This window comes from Anopheles ziemanni, chromosome X, assembly GCF_943734765.1.
Source record: "Anopheles ziemanni chromosome X, idAnoZiCoDA_A2_x.2, whole genome shotgun sequence".
NCBI classification, from domain to species: domain Eukaryota; kingdom Metazoa; phylum Arthropoda; class Insecta; order Diptera; family Culicidae; genus Anopheles; species Anopheles ziemanni.
The window spans coordinates 613,852-633,555 of NC_080707.1; the positions used below are offsets into that span (position 1 = coordinate 613,852).

Genomic DNA, 19,704 nt, shown 5'->3' on the forward strand with positions numbered 1-19,704 from the left:
TGTAATGTCATAAGCTTTCACACCGAACCTCCCATTCCGGGGCACTGGGAACCGCGACTGCTGCGCAAACAAAGAACTGCCAACAATGCAGCAGCGGGGTTGGTAACAGCAGCAGCGGCAACAACGAGAGCAGATTAGACATCGACCAACTGACACCCGACAATTTAGCCCGCAAACCCCGCCGGCCAATTCGAAAGTCCATTCAGGTTAAAGTGGTGAAAGTCCACCGCCTCATAGGCCACACGGCACCGCGCCATCCCTGGGCGCCTTACGCCGCCTCTAACCCGGGGTTCTATGCCCCAACGTGCGGCGTGCAGTTATATCATCCGATACAATTTAGAGCACATTATGAGCGCCGAGCGGCCTGATTATTATTACTGATGGCGGTCGTTCCGGGAAAACCCCTGTCGTGTGTGTGTGTGTGTGTGTGTGTGTGTGTGTGTGTGTGTGTGTGGTGGATGCTGGGGAAGATGGATGACCGACCGACCGTAGGGTTCCGTAACCCAGTCAGCAAGTGTACACGTGCTCCCCCCCCCGGTACTTAGGAGTACTTCGGGGAACTGTTTAAGAGATTGGTTTTTACCACCTCACCCTCGTTTGGGTAACGCTTCAACAACAGCTTAAAACAGCCAATCACCCAAAACCCACCTTGAGGAGGTAATGCGAGCATCAGAGTGGACAAACAGGGTTAATTTCGTGTGATCATTAACGAAGGCGGTCTCTGGGCATGTCATGGGTTTGTTGGCAACCTTGTGCATCTTGATTTGTCTTCTTCACAGTATAAGTTATGAAGCCCACGCCCCGAGCGGAACGCGGCCAGACGTTGGGCTTCCAAGAGAGGTGCCGCCGGCACCATGTCAGCACCGGTAATCGCTAGTAATTTATTTAAACGAATGGCGGTGCGTGACCTCCACCGTTCGAGACCGCAAACACACGAACGCACAGGTGCCCATTAGCACGTAGCATATTAGCAAACTGTCTGGGTGCCTCCCCCGAGCCATCCCCCGAACTAATGCTCGCCATTTTGCAGCCCGAAACCACCGGGAGCGAAACCACATCCGGTCGCGATGAGATGCGGATGACCACCCGGGTCGGACCAGGGTGACAAATCGACGTGCAGACTGCTCACCACCGCGTCCGCCCTCCTTGTGCTAGAGACAATCCATCCGGTTTCCTTCTCTAGTGACCAAGAAATCACTTGTCTCTCTCTCTTTCTCTCTCTGGACTTTGCATTCTACTGTGGCAAATTTGTAAATTAACTATGGCCTTAAAATACCGAGCCGCCTGGGGAGAGTTCGTGGCAGTGAGTCGTTAACATGATTTGCTGAATGAAATTGCCCATAAGGTGAGTATAAAGGTAGTACCACACGCGACATACTGAGCGGAAGGACCTGTGTGGGGGAGGCTGGTCGCGGTCGCGCAATGTTTTGTATTATTTGAATTATATTTTGTATTATATATTGTATTATATTGTATTTTTTGTATTATATATACATATATTTTTTTGTATTATTTTGTATTATATCTATATATGAGCGGAATCCTGGGGAGGGAGGGGGGAAGCAAATTTAAATCAGAATAATCTAATATTTTTCTTTTCAGCTGGTCAGCAAAATCCTATCCCAACCTCCTCGTGGTGCTGGCTGGAATATGCAACTTGTTTGCATATACTAACTGGGAAGGTAAGGTCCTCGTGCCTAATGATGAGCGAATGCCCTGACCATACCACCTTATGAAATAAGCTATGAATCTCTTCAACACTTTAACCGCCATGTCAATCCATAAGGACTTCCAGTAAACTTTCCGTTCAGGCCGCGTCAGTCCCTTCGGACTGATATCGAACGAACGCATAAGTCGCCTCGGTCCTCGATGCTGCGCACGACAGAGAAAGCAGTAGTCCGCCGGCAAAAGGCAACCAACGGAGGCTGGACTTGATGCGATGGTGGTGTCCTCGAAACTTCGTCCTGGTGATTTGCGTGTGGGTGCGACAACTGTCAGCTGGGAAGAAGCTGGCTCAAAAACGAATTAATTAGGAAGACATTATAAAGTCGAATGTGGTAGGAAGTTCACTCCGGGCGGAAGGCGACTCCGGAGGCGTCAAGGTTTTGGGGTGTGCCGAATCAGTCGCCGGAAGGTCCGAAACCTGCCGCTGTGCGCAAGATACAAGACACGATGATTTAGGACAGTTCGGGATTCAATTAAAATCCATTTCACTTACCCCACTTGCCAATGCGAGTGAGGCAGGCGGGTGGAAGCTCGGTCGCGAACCGAGGGAGATGGGCAAAAGTTTGACAAACACACTTGTCCCGGGGTCTTTGCGAAGTTTGCCGAGAGCTGCGGGTAGGGGTAGACGGTAGCGAGGATGGCAGTTAACAAGAATCTGCCAACAGTTTGGGATGGCCAGGGGCAGCAGGGCACGCGTTGCGGTGGCGGACCTGGCGACGAGTGCGGCGACCCTGGACTGTCAAAATCAATCTTCGCCTCACAACATCTGGCGTACATCGCACGGTGACAAATCCGCATCAATGTCATCGTCAAAAGCCGTTAACAAACACGACTTCCATGCCGCTTCACCCCGTGAAGCTGGTGGGCCGGCCCGAAAGAGTGTCGAGCGCGCACCAGTGTTGTTGCCCCTCCCCTCCCCCACCGTGCCGGTTTGTTTGACGATGAATCTGCGCTGGACGGTTGGGGCGGGTTGGGGGAACAGAAACACACACTCAATTAGCGAATCCGGGCTCCCGAATGGATGTGCCTTCGCTCTTGGAGCTTCGCAAACGGCGCCTACCGGACATATTGCGTAAGCGATACTCCACCTCAAGGGACACCGTTGACCCCGCGATGACACAGGAGCGCACACAGGAAAGGTTGGTCCGGTGAAAGGCAGCTGTTGCCGAATCAACGGAGGTATTCGTTGTGTCCTGTATGCGAGTGTGAAGCCAGGTTAGGTTGAGGCAGCAGGTACTTTTTTAGTTTGAATTTTAGTTAAACATTAACACAGCTTTTTACAGTTGTAAAGCTCTAAAATAAAAACTAAGGATAGTGGATATTACCTACACTATCTCGGTATAGAACGATACTTTTATAACTCTTCCTTCTTATCGTAATCCACTTGCTCCTCTTCCAGCTCCATGATGAGTTGAGTCTTGGTGACTAATTTTGTCTCCAATCCTTTGGTGCAATTCGGAACCAGACAGGAACCTTTGGCCTGGTCCATGGAAGCTGCTAACAAAGTCCATCGCTACATCGGACAGGAGCTTGAAAAAGCATGTTATCAAACGAGCAGACTATCCTGGATCCCGTATCGCGAATCGAACCCGAGCCTTCAGGGTAAAACAAACACAGTGAACCCGATGACGATCAAGAGTAACGCGGCCACAAGGTATAGTTCACCGCAACCTTCTCCCCGTTGTGTATCGGAATTATTTATCGCTGAACAGCTAAGGTTAGCCCAATGAGTTGGTCGATAATTCAGTATTTTAACAGCAGCGCTACCTGTGTGACCTTCCCGGCAGTCGAATTGCCTACCGAATTTCGGCAGCGTCACCTGGCGTAGCCCAATGTCAAACAGCGGCTGTGTGAGAGGCTGCTGCATTTCGACGTTTGCACGCGACACTTGCGCAGCCTTGCGTCGGTTGGCTTCTTGCTTTTGCTTCGGGTTTGCTTCATCTGCACCGTGTGGCCGGCCTATTGGCGAGTAGAAATTGCTTTAAAAATAGCCACATGCTTAACTCCATAAGTGATGGTCCCGAGCCTATTCGACAAACCGTTTGTTTTGTTTTTTTGTTTTTTTTTGTCGGTGGAGGGCCACCGCAGAGTGCCTTTTTCTTTTCCATCCGCGTTTCGTTGCCACCTTGCATGCGCGCGCGAGAGCCACGGCGAAGATGATGGATGATGCACTGAGATGAGATTACGTAAATTGGACGAGAAACGTCCTCCGAACGTTTTGTTCGAGTTAAGCGGGCTTCAACCCGGGCCGAGGGGAACTCCCGCTGGCGTTGGTTGCTATCACCGGTTCGTTATTTCGGCGATAGCGATGCGCCGCCACTCCTTCGAGATCGACTTCAAAAACAAAACAGTAACCGGTCCAGAGTTGATGGGTTGGCATTAGCAACTCCGGGGCGCCGCAAATAGGGCTCGGATAAGGGCTTCCAGTACCGCCGCAGCTTCTCAAGCTTGATTGATAACTCTCTCTCTCTCTCTCTCTCTCTCTCTCTCTCTCTTTCTCTCTGTCTCTCTCTCTCTCTCCCTGCCTCTCACCGTGGACCGCACGGGGAGCATCAATGTCCCGTCGGGATGCTTCGACGGTTGCGTAAACGGCACTAACAACATCCCCTCGAACGAGCAGACCTTGTAGCCGTCATGTTGTTGTTGTTTCATAATTACCACTCAAAATAAGCGCAACTTAACCGCGCACGATTGGCAGCGCCAGATACCATTAAAGCCGCACATTTCACACCGCTACCGTTTTGAGTTACACCGCTACACACACTGCCCTGCCCCCCCTGTATTGGGTCTACGGTAACTCAAATCTCGAATTTCTCGCCTCGCCGTTCGATTGGATCATCACACCCCGGAGTCGGCGGGCGCGTCAAACAAGGGCACGTACATTGTTGCTACCTACCCTTCGCCTTTCCAATCCGCCGGCAAAGGCCAACACGGGCAATCTGGACAAGGAGGGTCTAGAGCTTAAAATGGGAAATTGGCGATGTATTCGCGGTTTGTGAAGATCTGCTGAAGAACCAATATAGATCCTTAACGATATCTGCATGCCATTGTTGGGTATATCAAATGAAATACGAGCTTAAGAAATCCTTAAGAAATGGACGACTTTGAAGCTTTTCCGTTTCGCCAAGCTGTTGCTCTCACGAAAATCTTCCACACGGGTATTTGCCTGGTTTTGTTGGTTTCTCTCACTGCTGGAAGAAAGCGTCCGAAACTGTGGATCCCACACTCCCTATCCCAGCGCAGCACGCGGACCGGGTGGGGGGAGGGGGCGACTTCTGCCGGAGGTCCACCTCTAATAAAGCTAAGCTTCCGGTTGCTAATGGGAAATTAATCATTTCCAAAAAAAACTTGGCTACCGCGTGTGCTGTTTGTGTTTAGGTGTCTGTGCTCGTGCTGCCAGCTGCTACCTTCCTCGGGCTTTGAACACCTTTGACACCAACCTCTCACCCCACCCCCCGCTGCTCCCTCAAGCCACTAGCATATCCGGCTTTGCACAGACGGGCGTGTGCTTTGTCTTTCGACTTTCCTGCCGGCCCTTTGCATTGGACAGGGCGATTTCGGTGTGTCACTCCTCCACCCCCCCCCCCCCTCGCCTCCCGTTGCTCGCCGTAAGACACAAGCGTCGGGCTGCCCTTTTTTCGGCGTGTCGAATGGCGTGTTAAGGCGTTCAAAAAGCGCTCACTTAATGAAGACATGACGCGGAAGTTGTGCGTACGTGTGGTGTGGCGCCCGTAACGAATTTTCCATGACGGTGCAGCAAGCAACCAGCCCTGAAGAACGTGGTCCCCCCCCGATCCACATGTGTGTCTACCTTCGCCCGGTGTTAATGGCGTCCTCGGCAAACCATGCCTGCCACTAAATGAAGTGTCATGTTCTCGGTACGACGTGAAGCGAATTGGGGAAGAAGTAAAAAAAAAAAAGAAAAAGCTTGGGTGTAGAAAAACGAAACAGCAAACAAAAAGCACGGATCCTTGCGACTAACCCCTTGGACGCACGTCCCACCCCGTGGGGAGTTGCATGTAGTCGTCGGAAATTGAGTTGTAATCGGAAAGTAATCACGTGCCTACGAGGTCTGTTGTCGCAATTTAGCGCTGGAAGGGTTAACGCCGGTAACCCCGTTATATTTTCATCTTTCCTCACCGATGGCAGTTGACGTTTGTTGCCACAGGACACGACGAAATTGGGAGAACGCCAGAGATATTCTTTAGGGGAGGCTGTAATACTACGTGCCGGTTCGCATGTGCTCGTTTATTCCGTTCGCTTTCGCTGGCCGCTTTACCGGCATATCAGCTCATCATTACCGAAGCAATCGAGGCATGCACTTCCACTTGCAAGCGGGTTGCGTCTTTGAGCCAGCCCGACCCGTCCTTGGATCCAGAACGGAATCAAATCGGAAAGGAAAACTCTACCTCCCTAAAAGGAAAAACAGCGCGCACTAATTGCATCCGCGCGCTATCGTTTGCTAGAACCTCGTTCGTCGTATAGCAGCAGAACTCAACTCAGTTAGCGCATTCCGCATATCATTTCTTTGTTTAATGTATGCAGAGACTCTGTTTGGAAAGTCAATAGAGGACTTCCAATTACTGGCAGATTGTAGAGAAGTATTGTCGTTTGCGCTTGCGAATGGTGTCAGTCGTTACTGAAAAACTCACCAGAAACAGTGTATCTTTCCTTTCGAAACATTAACGTTGCTCTTCTTCAACACTTCCACGATGAAATCATTCCACTTTCGTATCGAAGGAACCAACCAGATTTAGCTGCTTCTTCAGCGCAGCCAGTGAGGTTGTTTTTTTCCTTCAGCGAGCGCGTAGCACGAGTAACAGCTGTTTATCGACGCTAACCGGAGCTCGTGCTAATCGTCTGGAAACGCATTGTGCGTAACGGATGTCGACGCAGATGACAGAGTGCTTTCCCTTCCGGCCGTGCGCGTTCGATTGGCATCGATTCGGGTACGGGATTTGCGTACGGTGCGGCCCGTCATTAAATGGCACTTATTGTGCGCCCCCCCTCGACCGCCGTTCGCGGATGAGGAAGTGTCCTATCGGGGGAGGGGAATGATAGCGCTAGTGATAGTTTATGTTGCGCACTTCTGGCACACAGGAGCGGGGGGGCTGGCGGCATGAGAGAACCGTTCCGTCCATCCGGTTGTTTATCAACGTTCTCTCACTGCTTTGTTTTTCAAACCAAACACGCACCCAATCTGTCAGGTTTTTCTTTTCGCCGCCATGAAACGGAAAGGAGAAAACGGAAGTCCAGCCTCCCCCCCCCCTCATGTTTGCAAAACTGGAAGTCACAAAACAACCAAATGCCGTGCGGCATGTTTGGGTGCTGCACAATGGGGCCCAGTTTGCTCGGGGAGTTTTGTTTTTTTCTTGTTTAAGTTTCTCCTATCGCCCAGCCATATAGAGTTGGGGGAAGCACACAGCTGGCGGAGTGAGTTTAGTCCCTTTTTCTTTGCGCAAGGGATCAAAGTTACGTGGAAATATCTATTTATCTGCCTGGAACGCGGACATTACACTCCATAAAGCACCACTGAAGCTGGTGGTAGGCAAACACTCCTATCTGGTTGGTTCCGAATCCGGCACCCCGGAGGACCCGGAGTCGGAGTCGCGTGCTCCAAACGTTGCCATTAAGAGCTTCCTGCACACTCTGCTCCGCTTCTGCTTTCGGAGTCAGCCTGGAATCACACACCCAACGCGCGTTGTTGGAGTTGGAATGGATTGGAGGGTTCGTTCCGGAGTGGATCTTTAATGCCTTCAATGTTGATGCACATCACCAGGAGTTAGTACAACTAGGATGCAGTGGAGGAAAAAAAGTTTGGCGTGTTATATTCTAGCTACGCCCAACGACGATACTTCTTTGCCGATAATGCTTTGGCATGTCCCATACAGCGTACACACATTTACGAAGCACTAGTACGGGGGAGGGGGTACGCACTTCCGCATCAAAACCCCTCCAGGGACACGCGTCCTTCCAGTGGTAGAGGTCGCTTACTCATGGCAGAAACCATGTTCGGGATGGTGGCGCCGCATCAATTCGATGTAAATTGAAATGTATCACCCAACGCGCAGGGGGATTGGTGGTTGGCGGTCCGCTAGGCAGGCGACCGGAAGAGTTGAATGTACGGGCGCCGGAATCGCGAAGGCGGCGTTCTGATTCGAAACCGATTTGAAGATACGACCTACGGGGTGCCACCTCACAGCTGGGTGTGAGGTTGATCGCATATTTATGGATGTAATGGGTTTCTCGGTATAGCGTCCCTCAACCTGTTCCGCCCGTGCCCATCAAACCCACCCACGCATTTCCCGAAGGAATGGGAAGCGCGAACGGCACTTAATAATAATGCGATCGATTGCGATTGCGGTGACGATTGCGTGTGACGATGACCCTTTGCGCGACGCAACCGTGGAGCGGAGCGTTTTCCATTTTCGCGACACTCGCCACACACGAAAAATGGGAGGAGGAGGAGTGGCGCGGCGAGATTTCATAGCTGTCATAAAGCGGGCCCCCGAGCAATCAACGCTTACCGGGCGAAGCCAAGCGGGCAGATCCGGAAAGCAATAATTTATCATCCGCTTCGGATGTTGAACCCGCCGATGGTCGGACGGACACCTGGGAAGCGTTTGGTATGTGCGTGTGTGTGGTTTTGGAAGTTTTCGGGGCCAATAATCAACCGGCTATCGATTCATTAAGTTTTAACTCCGATAGCCCAACGCCCAACGGAATGCCCCTGAGCTCGGAGCCCGACGTTATGTCATATCCAAAAGGACCGTTTATGTGTCCCTTGTCTACGCCACAGGACCTGGCAATACGAGCCATTTTTTTAGCCAAAGGTACCTTGGAAAACGGGTGGGAAACAAAAAAGTTTGCCATGCATAATTTATGCTGACATCTTAAATTTATCGCAAATATTTATGGCCTGCCTAGCGGACCTATACTAATTCACTCGCACAGCGCTGCCGAGTACCTTTCCCTCGATATGCGAGTGTCGTAAAAAGACGAACTCCACCGTAACCTCCATAGCGCCTATGACGACGGAGCCCAGCTCCGGAATAAGCTCTGAAATGAAGTCAAAACGTTTAAGTAGTTCGCCGCCCTAGGTCCACCAAATACCACGTCGAAATAACGCGTGCGTGATCCGGGCCCCCAAAAGGCCAAGAAACAAAAGCAATCACTACTCCATCCATCCGGACAGCTCTCGACGCGGACTGCATCAACATCATGGGTTCGCATTTACTTTCATAATGCCGCAAGTGAAAAGGTCAGTTCGACACCGGACGAATGTAACGGATAGCCCCAAACATCCCAAACTTTCCGCTGGCGATGGCTTACCGACTTACAAGCGGTGTATGTGTCTATACGCTTACCTTACCCGGGCACGTCCCTCATTAACCGTCTTGCATTTTCGGAACCGGCCAATCGGTGGTTTTTCTGCTCACCCTTCGGAGACGGGATCCGTATGCACCATTTTGGAAAGGAGCTCCTACGTGACCGACTCATCCGTGCGAAGCTTATGGGGAAGGCTACTCCAACACTCCCCGGGATCGCAAACGCGGCTCGCCTTGACATCTTCGCCGCGCTCCGGAATGCAAAGAGGGCTCCAAAAATGCCGGCCGCAACCTGCAGTCCGGTCTTATCCATCGCCGTGGTCACTTCAGCACGAGCCGATATTGTATACCGTTCGCCCCAAAAAAAAAAGCGGAAAAAACGCGCACTCAACGAAGTGGGGAAAGTCTCTAGGCACACATCTTCATCCATTCTCAACGAGGCCGGACGCAACGGCGGTTACGCAATAGCGTCAGCGGCCGATAAAGGTTGACGGCGCCCCGTAGCTTAATGGCGGCAGTTCCGGATCACTTACTCTAACCCCTTTTTGGCCGAAGGACAAACTCCATTAAGCGGGTTTTGTGTCATCGGCCAAGTGCTGCGATTTCATTCATGGGGTACTGCTTTTCAATGGCTTACTCCTACCCGCGTTGTGTTCACCTTGATATAGTGAGCAGCAACATTGGACCCCAATTTGGCAGTTGGGGTTACATTTTACTTTTACGATGAGATAAGGTAGACCGTATTTACAAATTGCACCGGCACTTCAATGAAGCTAGGAAATAGCAGGATCACATAAAAATAATCGAGCCTATAAGCGAAGAAAAAATGTCCAACTTCACGGGCAAAACTGAGCGTCCTGTGCGAGCAACAACTTCACCGTGCTCGAAACGCCGGCGTTTCAACGAGCGTCTCGGTTGATGGGTGTTCTTAATTTGTACGAACCAACAAACCCGACTTTTTGAAGTAGAAATTTGTTCGACGAAGGTAAACAGTGCGAGAAGGTGAGGATAGAAAATGTTAAGATGAGAAGTAAGCGCCAGCTCTGGAAGCCGTCATCGAAAATCTGATAAAGCATCGCCGGGACAAAATGCTAGATGACGCCCGAAACAACTTTCTATCAAGCAGAACGCCACCAGCTTCAATGCGGATGGGGACCGAGGATGGAAACATCAACACAGAAATATCGAACATGTCCCTCAGGTGAGAGAGTAATGGTTAACTTATTGAAATCAAGTTTTGACAACAATCTGTAATATTGTGTTTACTTACGCAAGCTCGTACAACAACGAATGCATCCCATTCACCTTCCAAAAATCTGATCAACCACTGCCGTGGAAAATGACGGAGGTTGATCGAAGGACCACTTCAAGAACTACACGATAAACATCACGGAAATCTCCAACATGTCCTTGAGGTGAGATATTTACGATATCCTTGAAATCATTTTTTGACACGAATCGATAGTTTTGTGCTTATTCTAAAGAGCGTTAGATTCAGTTAATATATCTAGTGCCATCCAAGATAAACACAAAACCGGTTAACTTGAATGACTTGAATGAAATTAAGAAGAAAAAGGATATGTTACGCGAGACTAGAAAAGATAAAGATCTGTAATCGAGGAAAAAGAGCCAGAGCTATGCATATTGTTAAATCTTGCTGAAACAATAAAGTATCAGACAAAGTCCACTCACTTCCACACCGCTAAGCCGAATGTACGTGAAGTTATAAGCTGTAAAACACTTGAACACACACGAACTTTTTTTGTATGTTTAACACTGTCCCATTCATTCGTTTCCTAAGTACGATGAATAAATATTAATACATTCTTTACCGGAAGAAGTCGTACTAGCCTTTTGCTAATACATGACAACGTTGAGAAAATCTGATCCTCTGATTTGTTGACGGTAAGCTTTTCCAATGCTTTCATGCTTTACAAATCGCTTTCTAATCCCTTCGGTAAGAATACCTTCAACATAATTACACAGCTGCTTAGCATAGAGAGAGAGAGAGCTGGAGCATCGAAGTATGGGACTTTTGTCATTTGTAAAAATGTCATTTACACAGAGTAGCAGGGCATTTCCTCCCTGCTATTGAGCCTTATCCCGGGCTTTGTCGGTTGTACAAATATTATTGATAAGTCCAACATATCTCTATCGGTAGGTTTTCTTCAGTGAGATACCACTTTCGAAAAGTAAATAACCCATTTTCGCTTCACCGTACGGTAAGCGTTAAATATTTTAAAAATAGTACTACCACGTACAAGCATACACAGCAGATTCCAAAACTTTCCCGCAAACATTAAAATAGCACAAAAACCATGATCCACATTGTTTGGGCGCACGGGAAAAACCTAAAGCTTTCCACTTCTCAGCACGCGTTTGCCGTGGTAAGCGGATAAATGGCATTCTCGTCATCGGAGCGGCATGTCGATGGAAACTGGAAAGAGAAAAATTTCCCGCAGCACGGAACGGGCTCTAGTTGTGGGATTAAAATAACTTTAAAGTACCACTTTTCGAACCTTTAAAGCTTTTCCCGAGCAGCTTGCGGAAACGGGGAAAACAAAGTGAAAGTTAAGTATTACTGATATCTTATCACTGTTTGAGGGGTAAACTCTCATACGGTTGAATTAATTTATTCTCTTAACCCCCACACCCACTCTCTCTCTCTCTCTCTCTCTTTCTCTCTTTCTGTAGGCGTAACCCGCATGACATCAATTAAAATATAGGACTTTCCAAGTATGTGCCCTCGGAGGAGGGGTGGATGGAACGATGGTTCGAACAAGACTCTGCCGACGCTGGCTCTCGCTCTCTCTCTCTCTCACACACACCTAAAAGGATATCATTGAGCTTGGCATCACCTAATAGCGTGCGCAGCTAACGAAGATGAATGACTGAAAGATTTCGAAGCAAAATCCTAGGGTTTGGCCCTCACCCGTGACACAGCATCGAGAGGATCTGCCAGAGGGCTCAGCCTTGGCTTTTGGACCGAAGGCGAAAAACGAACCTAACCCCGAAGCGCAGTGGATTGCCGGCGAAAAACGTGTAAGTAGACGACTCTTGCCCTTGCTCCTGTCGAGCTAGTTGACAACCGAGTTGGCAATGACACCCCCGAGTGGCTCACTCTCGATGTAACTGCTGATGCTCCGAACATTTTCGTGTTTGTTTTCTTCTCTTTGTTTTGCTGCACCTATTTTCCGCGTTTGATGTGCCGTTCTGTGCTGTTCAATGCCAACGTCGCTATCATGTTTTGTTCCCCTTTTCCCCATATCGTCTCGTGCACAAATGGTTCTACATTTTTCCTACCTTTTTTTTTTTGTCTTGTTTGGGTTTTGATTTCGAGTGTATACATTAAAGTCAGTCTTTACCGCGCGCCCGTCGGCCTCGATGCCGCTGTATATAGACTGTTTTATGCTTCAATCTTTTTAATGGACCGAACACGAGCCGTAAAAAAAAGAGGGGGCCACCAAGTTGACCCACTTTGATTGGGGACCGGGAAAGGGGAAACGGAAAAGGAAAAACACTACCACACATAACACGCCCGAAATAGCCGCGCTGTGTCACAGATCGGGGAGTACCGCAGCATCACCATCATCACCATCATCATCTGCAGGTCGAAACACACCCCCCCAGCCCCGCCTCATGCCCCTTCCGTGAGCTCGAAGGAACTCACCGTGAAGTGCGTTATAGTTTACATTTCCACCGCAAGATAAACAATAACTAGGCATGAAATTTTCTTCGGTTTTTCCGGCGGCTGCTGCCTCAACGTGAAGGTTGCATGCTCGGAGTGCGTGGGAGTGACCAGCATGTGTGTGTGCAGACGGTTGGAGTTTATTTGTTTTCCTTTCCGTCGCTCGGAGCTGCGGGGAGTCGCTCCTTCCTTTGTGGGAGGGGGGTGGTGGGTTAGGGTGGGTGGTGTGCTAGGTGGTGGTTCCGGCATTCAAAACATTTTCAAGAACCATCGAAGCAAACCGGTACCCCACGCTACCGTCCCTCCAGCCCCCTCCCCCCTCACCCGTCGCCCCATCCTGGGGGTAGCCATCCTTTTTTTTCCGGGGCGCCCAAATTCGACGAAACAACGCCGGCATGCCGTTTTGAAAGTATGATTAAATTACCCATCACCGTCTCACACCGATTGTCAGAATCTAAAATCTCTCACCGAGCGCGCGAGACTATTCTTCTGCCGCGTTTCCTTCGAGGAAACTCGCGAAAAGGAACGAGCTAAACTGGAGGAAAAAAACGGGGACAAAACGGCAACCGGGGGATGTGGCGGGGGGGGGGGGGAGGCATCGCTTGCTAATGGGCAATTTGATGGAAATTGCCTTTAATCTCCTTTCGGCAATCGACCTTCGGCAATCATTTTCCCTTCGTTGTGTTTCCCCCCCCCCCCCCACCCTCCCCCCCTTCGCATTCGCGGAAGAAAAACGCCCTGATTGGAACCATCAGGCGCGCGCTGAGTGGAGTGGATTAAGCCCGAGAGCCTCGAAGACGAAGGACGGCCCGGAGCACAAAGTAGCAAATAGAGCAAAAAAAACCATACCCACATACACACACACACACGCACTCAGCTTTGCTGGTGGGGGGTGATAAAATTAATTAAAGGATTTGCTTCCACAATCTAGTGATTGGGATTCACTGCCAGTGCTTTAAAAGCCGCGGGGTTGAACCGGATGATGAAGGGACAGAGCCCCCGGAAGGGGGTAGGGGGTGGGGGAGGGGAGGGGAGAAAGAGAAGCAGAGACAGCGGAACTTTCAGTGCTTGAGGTAACTGAATTTATCCCGCTCGCTTATCTTTTGTTCGGACGCGCACAGACGGGCTGGCGGGGGTGGGCCGGGGGGGGGGGGGGGGGGGGTTGACGTTTGATTGCATGGATTTACCACCGAAAGGGAAAAGAAGTAGTTGACAAGGCTTTAGCCTAAATAATGATAAATAGTGTTTTTCGTTGTGCTGCAAATGTGTTTTGATTTCAGTGAAGGATAATCTATCTAAATATACAGGTTAACCTTTAAGAAAACGTTCTGCAGGATTTAAAAAATACCTGCAAAATACACACAAATCCATATTTGATAAAATCCCAAATGGAGGCGCCCCGTCTCTCTTTATATATCCCTACACCGGGTACTTACCTTTCAAAAACAGCATTTGATTAAATAAAACTTACTAAACGAATTGTCTTCGCATGAAGCAATTTTCCGTTTGCATTTTGTTTTGCAGCACTTTCACTCGTTTTTTCCAATGCGCACGCGGTCGATCAGACTGTTGGTCACAACGGGTTTCATACCGTACAATGTCCTTCGTTTGTCGAGTCGGTGTCAAAGACTAACAAGGTATGGACCAAATCCTTGGTTTGATCAGTAGACTTTTGACGGAAGAGAAAATGCAGCTGTCCATGGGTGGTGGAAAGCTTAAATCTGGCTCTGGATGGAAATGCGGTTCTCGTCACTCGTTCAGGTCACACGGTCAGTCCGGTTTGTGAGGTTATGGCACATAGTGTAAGTGGGAGAGGGGCGGGGGGGCACTTACCTTGCGCTTCGACTTGGCCATCCGCTGGTCGCGCGAGTTTTCCGCCTCGCCGGGCGGCCGCTTGCCCCACACGACAATGGCGATGCGCGTGTAGGTGAAAATCAGCACGACCAGCGGAATGATGAACTGGGTGGTCAGCAGGGCCACGGTGTAGTACCTGTCCTGCTCCGCCGACGGCCACGCCTCCATGCAGATCGGCCTGCGTGTGTTGGGAAAAAGGGGGTGAAAAACAGAGGGGGGGGTGAACCGATGAGAGTTTCGTTCGTTGTTTGTATTTTTGTTCTTCTATGTTTTTCGAAACACCCGCGACCGGTGGAAAATGGGAAAAGCCTGCTGCTGCTGCGGCCCAGCCAACGACCATTATCGTGCGGAACCGTGGGGCCTGAATATCAAACACACTGTTTACCGCAACGCCCCCACTCCTATGGGACCGCGCTGGGTGACGTGCACGGAACGCTCGAGCCGGCGTCACGAAGCCGCAAAGCCCGCGCGCGCACTCGTCGGAAAAGGGCTAACGATCCGCCCGCTAGGTGAAGGAAACAAGCCCCGGCGTTCCCCGGGTGCGCCTAATCCTAATGTAATTCTAATGTTGCCGCTGGTGTCAATCGCCCTTATGGAAAAGCTCGGATGTAATTACCCCAGAGGCCCGACGGTTCGTCGTGTTTCGCGCGCGAGCCGAGGCCGGCATTGACGCTCCAGCTTACCAACACACAGCGTCAAGCGAGCGATCTACGATACGGCTGATCCTCCGCAGTTTGATTTACAACCAGCCAGCCACCTTCCTCCAACCAACCCCCCTCCCCCCGGTACCAAAACAAAACACACAACACCGCTCTCCTGATGTCTGATGGACGGCTGACGGAAAGCCTTATTAATTTTCGAAACACCATGCCGTGTTTTGGGCAGCTAGTAAAATAATTTACTCCCCAGCAGGAGGGAGCGCAGGGGGTGTGGTGAGTGTGTGTGTGAAGAGTATGAGGAGATTTGGAGGATGCTCTCGACTTCCCGACAGGAGCGCTCGAGCAATTATGAAGTTATTGCACGACCACTGCCACTAATTGGCATGTTATTTGTGTTGGACCTCGGCAAAAGTCGGCATGTCTAGTGTGCTACACAAAACCACAACACTCGCTGATAACCCCCATCCCCCGGTACTCCTCCTCCACCACCGGGCACGTAGTGTTGTGTAGAACATTTGGAGGAATCAAATATACAGCCGATGGGTTGGTTGATGTTCCGATGTGGAAAATGGTGTTCGTGTTGATTTATTTTTTCTCCTGCCTTGTCCTGTCACTGGAAAAGTGTACCGCATTCTACAGTGAGTGTGTGTGTGTGTGTGGTGGGGGCGGGGGGTTAAATCCTGTTGAAATGTGACGTTGCCACTCTGGTGGTGGTGAGTCCTTCCTTCCTTCCTGGCCAGAGGCAAGGAGAGGGGAGGGGGGGGGGGGGTTGGAATCTAATTTCATGCTTCGGTTATAAACCATGATCTGTTATCAAATGGTATCTGCCGGCCGCAAAACGCCGGCCGACGAGGGAGGAGCGAGTGAGTGACGTAACTTTCGAAGCGGTGGTTTTTGCAAACACACAGCAGGACGTTGAGCGGCAACTCGCTGTCAACTGCTGGATGAGACACCAGGCCAGGCAGGTAGACGAATTCGTTCGAACTACAAACTATTCGAAACTATAAACTACGAGGGGGAGGGGGGTGGGATTGGCTTGACTTTTAATTTAACATGGAATCGGTCGTTAGCTGTGCCGAGGAGAGTGATTCACAAACTAGCGGTATCCTATTTTCTTTACGCACACACCATTACTGGGTGGGGGATGGAGGGTAACCGAAGGTTTCGAGTTGCTTCAACACTAGGTAGGACTTTCCTAGCATACCTAGTTCTAGCCAATTTAAGATGACGCACAGAGAGGTCCCAGCGTCCTCTGGAGCGAATTAAGGATGAGTCACAGAGAGGTCCCAGCTGGGTAAGGCGTGGATTTCGCCCCTATTGCAATACTTACACGTTGCAGTGTTCATGCCATTTGGTGGGAAAGTTGAGCGTGGAAAAGATGGCGATGGGGACAGCCGTTATCAGCGCTATGATCCAAACGATGCCAATCAAACACTTGGAGCAGCTGCAGCAACGTGAGATGAAAGAGGAGAAGAAACGGAAGCTAGGTTAGTGTTGGGTGCAGTTGGATGCGAAAGGGCGCAAGGGCCCGCACTTACGTCTTGGTGATGCGCGGTCGAAGCGGCCACATGATGGCGATGTAGCGATCGCCACTAATCGCTACCAAAGTGTAGGCGCTCACCAGCACCGAAACCGCCTGGGTGTAGTTCACCAGGCGGCACATCGCCAGGCCAAACGGCCAGTACTGGAGGATAAACAGCGAGATAAACGTGAACGGGACGCAGAAGAGCGTCATCATAAGGTCGCCAACCGCCAGGTTCGTAATAAAGAAGTTCGTCACCGTACGCATACGCGGGTTCGACTGGACGATGAACAGGACGATCGAGTTGCCGATCACCGCTATCACGAAGATCGTGATGTACAGGAAGTAGCTGGTTATCTGGAAGTACAGGCCGGCGGAGTACGCGTTGCTGCACTCGGGCGCGGGCCCCGGCTCGAGCCCGTAGTCGCCGTAGCCGCCGTAGCCGCCGTACGAGCGATTGCCGCCGGCGCCGGTTTGGTTGCGCAAACTTTCGGTAAGCTGATCGATGTAGTTCTGCTCTTCGGTAGAGGAGACGTACGGGTAGTTTGGTGCGTACACCTCGCCGAACAGCTCGCCGGCCGGCCCGAGGGTGCTGCCGTTTCCCGCCAGCAGGCTGCTGCTGCTGCTGCTGCTGCTGCTGCTCGGCAGGAGGCTGCTGGCGCTGACGCTGCTGCTGCTGCTGCTGGTCGCCAGGAGGAGGCTGCTCCTGTTGCTGCTGCTGCTGCTGCTGCTGCTGCTGCTGCTGCTGTTGCTCCTGCTGACGCTGCTGCTGACGCTCGAGCCGAGCGCGCTGGCGCTGCCTACTATCACCCCAAGGGCCGTAGGGTTGATACGGAGTGTCCGGTTGAAGTAGTCCGCATACTGCAGGACATGTGAGGTCATGCTGGAACGGGAAGGGCGCTGACCACGGCAAATCCAGAGTAGCCACCTGTCTGTTACCGTCCGCTGGGAGAAGAAGAGGGATCCGGTCCGACTGTCCGCGCGGTGCCGCTTCCAATTGCCGCGATGGCTTTTGGCTTTTTTCCTGGAACCTGACGACTCAAGTCTGGGTACGTCGGGGAGGGCTCACCAGGCCTACTGTTTATCACCTCAACGGAGGCCGCTCAAAGAGACTCAACAGCGACTTTGTATGAACTTCCAACGATCTGCGCTTCGTGGGAGCAGATCGTCTGCCGAACGAGTTTCGACGCACTGCGTATCGAGGTCACGCCAAACACGCACACACACACATACATTCACCCACGCACACACACACGGTAGCACACAATCTAACACGCACTACGCCTCGGGGTTGGCTATTATCTTCCTTCTATTTTATTGTTTGTCGGATTCGCGGCTACGCTCTATCGGGAATATCGCTACCGGCGCTATTCGTCCAGATCGTCATCAACAGTTGCACCTCCCGAGCAACCTCGCTGCCCTAGTTCCGGTGGGCCTCCTGCGCCGCTTGCTCCCAGTGGCCGGCGGGTCGAATATTTATTTATGGCCCGCCCTCGCTTCCACTGCGCTGCCCGCGGTCCGGGTCCTGGCGGATTTGCATGGTTGCGGTTGCGGCACCCCCACCCCCATTTAATCAAGGATCCGGCGACCACGGCGACAATTGGTGGCGTAGCAGTGGGTGGTGATGCGATGCCACAGTGGACCGGAAAGGACAAAATAAAGTAAAGATTGGTGGTCGAAAAATAACAAACCGGGCGGACGCCGAAGACATCCGGGCTAGGTGCCGGGCCGACCACCCGGAACTAACGTGAGGACAATGGGGGGGGGTATGGGGGGAGGGGAGCGGGGGGGAAGGATGCGGGTGGCGTAAAGGCCACTAGGAAAAGGAAAATAGCTATTAGCAGATAATTAACCTCCTGACATGGGATCACATCCGACGGTTTTGGGGATACTCGTTTTTGCGACACGACATACAAACACACACACCGGAAGGAGCAAGGAAGCACAAGGAGGGAGAGCAAGGGGAAACCATGCAAGAGGGTCAATGGCAGAAGATGAATGCCATCGCACGGGAGGAGGCTTTTGTTTGTGTTTCGTGCATGTCGCAGAAAAACCCGCCGTTTCTTTGGGGATTGTGGCGCCACACTCTTAGTGTATCACACACAAACACACACGAGCACATTAAGCCAGTTCTTTGGCAAGTCCCAAAAGTAGTACTTAAAGTGTTTGTTCTTGTTTTTACAAATAGACTACATTGTTGGGTGATGGCAGTCAACATATGATCTACTAGGTGTGCTTAAGTAGCCTACTGTTTGAAGTAGTGATGTGTGCGCACTGAGTAAGAATGAGTGATTGAGTTGAATCCTATTTGAGACTCGAATCTTAGTAACTCTTTTACTCACTATTGGGATTCGAATCTTTACCTGGCATTCGAATCTCTATGGCGACTAGCAACTCTTTTACTCACTCATACACTCTTTTGGGTGTTCGACTCCCTGTCAAGGGACCTGAAAACCTCCTGCTAGGAGTTCCTTCTATCCTTTACGTTCTCGTTCCATTTTCCACCGGTTTTACCTCGCGTCTCACCAGTCAGAACCATCATAAAACGTTTCGATGCGATTGGATCGTGAGAAATTCTCCGGCCAGGCTTGGACCGTTGTTTATTTGAGATCGTTGTTTATTTTTCGCGCCCTTCCGTGCCATAGATCTTCTAAACCGGTGTTCGGCAAAGTCCACAGCATTCATTCCAAACATTCCACCGATTGCGCGCTGCCTGTTTATGCAGCGATAAATTAGGCCAAACCGCTCGCACCGGGGAGGCGCGCATTCAATCAAGAGCCTGCAATAAAACCTCCACCGTGCGAGGGGAAAACGACGCGCCGCCACGCAGAGATGGACCCTCGCAAACCCTGGCGGAACCCCCCGCCCGCCATCCATTACCATTGCCGGAGTTTTACCGCCAATGGACTACTAATGGTGGCCGGCTAG

General features: G+C 50.9%; 1 protein-coding gene across 1 annotated transcript in view; it reads right to left on the minus strand.

The window, feature by feature from the left end:
• Window positions 1–17,658, minus strand: part of LOC131291242 (RYamide receptor) — a 49,519-nt gene extending 31,861 nt beyond the window's left edge. The window contains exons 1-4 of the mRNA XM_058320426.1: window positions 17,610–17,658; window positions 16,793–17,405; window positions 16,585–16,698; window positions 14,575–14,773 (exon numbers count right to left, since the gene is read on the minus strand). Of these exons, the coding sequence (XP_058176409.1) occupies window positions 14,575–14,773; window positions 16,585–16,698; window positions 16,793–17,405; window positions 17,610–17,658 (975 nt within the window). The remainder of the gene's footprint in view (window positions 1–14,574; window positions 14,774–16,584; window positions 16,699–16,792; window positions 17,406–17,609) is intronic.
• Between the last annotated feature and the right edge of the window lie 2,046 nt (window positions 17,659–19,704).